We start from the raw sequence: 3577 nt of genomic DNA, 5'->3' as shown, positions 1-3577 counted from the left end.
CCCAAAACAAATTCAAGACATTGTAAAAGAGCATAATAGGACCCCTTTAACAAATACATAATTTTATAAATATAAATATTATTGATAATTATATATTTTATTAGTTATTAATTAAAATAAATAGTACAATTATATATATCTACTGTATGTGAATATATACATATACACATATATAATATTTGTTATTTTTTAAATATATAAAAATTTAAATGTATATATTTAAAAAAATAATCTAAATTGTTTAAATCTACATATTTTATTTATTTTTAATTAATTTTTTTTTTTATTTTAAAGACACTGCCAGTCAAAATGCATTGCCGGTGACTCAACCTGATCTCCTTCTCCAACTGCTGAAGTTCTCGATTCATGCGCCCATGGTCTTTCTTCTGAGCCTTCACAGTTTGTTCATAGACGTCCAGGCTGTTCTTCTGCTGCGCTGCAGCATCCTGCATGTCCCTCAGTGATTCTGACTGTGCGTCTATCTTTTTCTCATTGTGGAAAAGCTGAAAGAGGGTCAGCTGGAGTTTGTTTTCTCTATGTTCATCCACCAGCGCCTGATATTTTTCCGCCTGACAAGATCGAGACAAATACATTGTCAAGAGGATGTAAACATTTTGACATCTGTCAGGTCTTTAGTTTAATACCTCAGTCTTATCTTTGAAGACTTGTTTCTTCTCAGCTGTAGCTGCTTTCTTCCTGTTAAAGTGGAACTGGGTGTCCTCTTTGGCTTTCTGCAGGGCCGCCAGCTTGGCATCATACTCGGCGCTCAGCTCTCCGGAGCTGCTGATTCGTTCAAACATCTTTGTTCGTTCTTTGGCATTCATCATGGCAATTGACTCCACAGCACCCTGATGATCAGTGTAAGAATAAATATTAACATTATAAATTATCATAAAGACCGATAACCAAATGCTAAAGCATTTGTTGACCACTGAAGCACCTGATACACCAGACAATTCTTTGCTTTCACCACAATGCCAATCTTCTCCAGCTCTCCAGTGTACTTTGCCAAAGTGACCTGTTTACCATTCACACGATACTCAGAAGATTCCCCTATAAAAAAATGAATCATACCAACAGAAAACAATTAAATTTGATTTATCATATATTTTAGCCTGAGCTCAATCACACTCACCTGAAATGCGCCTGCTGAAGATAATTTCTTCATTATTGTCTCCACAGTATATCATGCTCACGCTGGCAAAGGTGGACAAGGGTTTGCCGATGTGGGCACCGTGGATGAGATCTCTGGTGTGTTTAACACGAAGATTTACTGCTCTCTCTCCCATCACAAATCCAAGAGCATCCATGACATTAGATTTGCCTTGGAAAAAATGGGAAGAATCAATCATTGTAATCAATACTGATGATGCCTCCTAAACATTTTAGCATGCAAAACATGTACACGATTCATATTTTTGCTTCTATTACACTTAAAAAACTGGTGGTACCGTGGTTACACTGACAGTATGAGAAGATAACAAGGTATTTATATGGTTTTCTTGCTATATTTTACTAGACCAGTAACGTTATACAATACTATAACGTTATATATCAATAATGCTGCATCTTATATTCCTGATATTTCTTAAAAACGGCTTTAGTACGCAAAACGACATGTTTTGGCGCCATTAACGTAATATTATTAAAAAGTATTTCATTGCAATCTTTCCCATTCAAGAACTTTAATGTTATTATATTTGCCAAAATCTATACAAAATAATAACGTAAAAATCGACATGAAATACAATTAATACAGATAATTAGGCCAAATAAGTGACGTTAACTTAAACATATTGGACATTTTTCTTCAAACCCGTATGTAGCACGTTAACCCTAAACATAATGTAGGTTATTTAGCAAATTTACTAATAAGTTGATTAATTTTGCTTTAGCGATATAACGTTACAGTAGCAAACGGTTTTATAAGATTAGCCACGCAAATTAGCTTAATTACCAACTTACCTGATCCATTAGTGCCAATTATACAATTAAACCTTTTAAATGGGCCAATAGTTTGTTTTCCTCGCCAGGACTTAAAATTTTCGACGTCTAACTGTTTTAAGAAACCCATATTTCATTAGTGGATGACCAGATAACTGCTTTACTCAAAGAAAGCTGCTGACAGAAAAAAGCTGACGGCGGGAAAACTGCGTCATATACTGCTGAATCTGCCGATTCGAAAATCACCTCAAAGCAACAAAAAAATTAGAGGCACTTAATTCCTCCAGAAATACAAATCTATCAAGTAAAAATATCGTAAATATACATCTAGGAATAATTCAGAATACAGTTTAAAGTTTTATAATCAAATAATTCATAAATGTACATGCGGCATATTCTGACATTTGTATATTGTCCCAACTATCTTGATATAACACAATGTATTCAAAAAGAAATCATAAAATACGCTTTTGATTTAAAACATACAACAAAATAAAAAAATCAATGTATTTTTAAAACTATACTGTGATTGAGGCAAAATAGTAAAAAAATAATTGCGAAAGGGCAATATTATGTCACCATTTAATGGCAAAATATGTTGTCATGTTTTTATTAAAAATAACTACTCCAGCAAAAGGTGTCTGAGACCTTTATTGAACCTTCAATACATTTCTCTCAATAAGGGTGATTACGAACATATTCCATAAAGTATTTGAGACCAAGCCTGGTCTCCTCTGCAGCAGTGATGGGAGAAACGGACCGAAGCTTCGAATCAACTGAACCAATATATGGAAGCATATAGGTAGCGAAATTCAATTTAAAATGCAATATGCAAAATGGCAATGCAATATTCAAAATGGCATTGTATTTCTGTATTTAAATTTACATTTTCCATTACCCATACGTGCAAAGTTTGGTGCAAAAGTAAAATGAAAATTAAATTATATAATTTACATTTGCCATTTCCAACAGTAGTCTTAATATTTAAATTGCATGCAAATTTGAACGCTTTATAACTTGCGAAATTAAAATGAAAATGTATAACACAAATTGATTTGATATGTGTAACATGTCCAAGCAGAAATGGTAGCATAATGATCATTTAAATGCTATTTGTCCTAAATGCATTTAGACTAACAGTTAGAACACTTAGGATTGCATTTTCATCATGACGCCGTGGGATATGTGTAGCAAAATTCAATTTGAAAATGCATTCCGAGCTGACCACGCCCACCCTCCGTCACTCATTGCTTCAAGGCGGGGATTGGCGGAAGCGTGTTACGTTTAGATCGTTTGAAACATGGCGGCTGGAGATCTGACAAGATCGTTGAATTCACTGGCAGATGAAGTGGAGCGTGAACAGAGAAATATATGAAGCGTATGCCATGCTAAAATCAAACGTTCGAACGTCTAACCGACCGTCTACCGAACATCTTGAGCTTTGAGCGTCTTACACTGCCGGTGACCCACGTGACGCCAGCGTCTTGAAATTAGCTGGTGTTTAAACATTTAAGGAGCCAAGCTGCTGTGTAAAGACTATAAATGGACATTACAAGCATTACAATAATGATATTTTATACCTAAAATAATACTCAACCATTTCCTGCATCCTGCTGTACTTCCCTGAATAAGT

General features: G+C 34.5%; 1 protein-coding gene across 1 annotated transcript in view; it reads right to left on the bottom strand.

The window, feature by feature from the left end:
• The window catches only part of smc1b (structural maintenance of chromosomes 1B), a 17373-nt gene extending 15261 nt beyond the window's left edge, over positions 1 to 2112 (bottom strand). Inside the window, exons 1-5 of the mRNA XM_016483696.1 lie at positions 1966 to 2112; positions 1136 to 1324; positions 941 to 1053; positions 645 to 848; positions 331 to 569 (exon numbers count right to left, since the gene is read on the bottom strand). Coding sequence (XP_016339182.1) covers positions 331 to 569; positions 645 to 848; positions 941 to 1053; positions 1136 to 1324; positions 1966 to 2074 — 854 coding nt within the window. The 5' untranslated portion in view covers positions 2075 to 2112. The remainder of the gene's footprint in view (positions 1 to 330; positions 570 to 644; positions 849 to 940; positions 1054 to 1135; positions 1325 to 1965) is intronic.
• Positions 2113 to 3577: the final 1465 nt, after the last annotated feature.

The sequence above is a fragment of the Sinocyclocheilus anshuiensis genome, unplaced genomic scaffold (genome assembly GCF_001515605.1).
Source record: "Sinocyclocheilus anshuiensis isolate Anshui unplaced genomic scaffold, SAMN03320099.WGS_v1.1 scaffold1102, whole genome shotgun sequence".
Classification (NCBI taxonomy): domain Eukaryota; kingdom Metazoa; phylum Chordata; class Actinopteri; order Cypriniformes; family Cyprinidae; genus Sinocyclocheilus; species Sinocyclocheilus anshuiensis.
The sequence above is the reverse complement of the archived record's forward strand: the minus strand, read 5'-3'. Positions and strand labels throughout refer to the sequence as shown.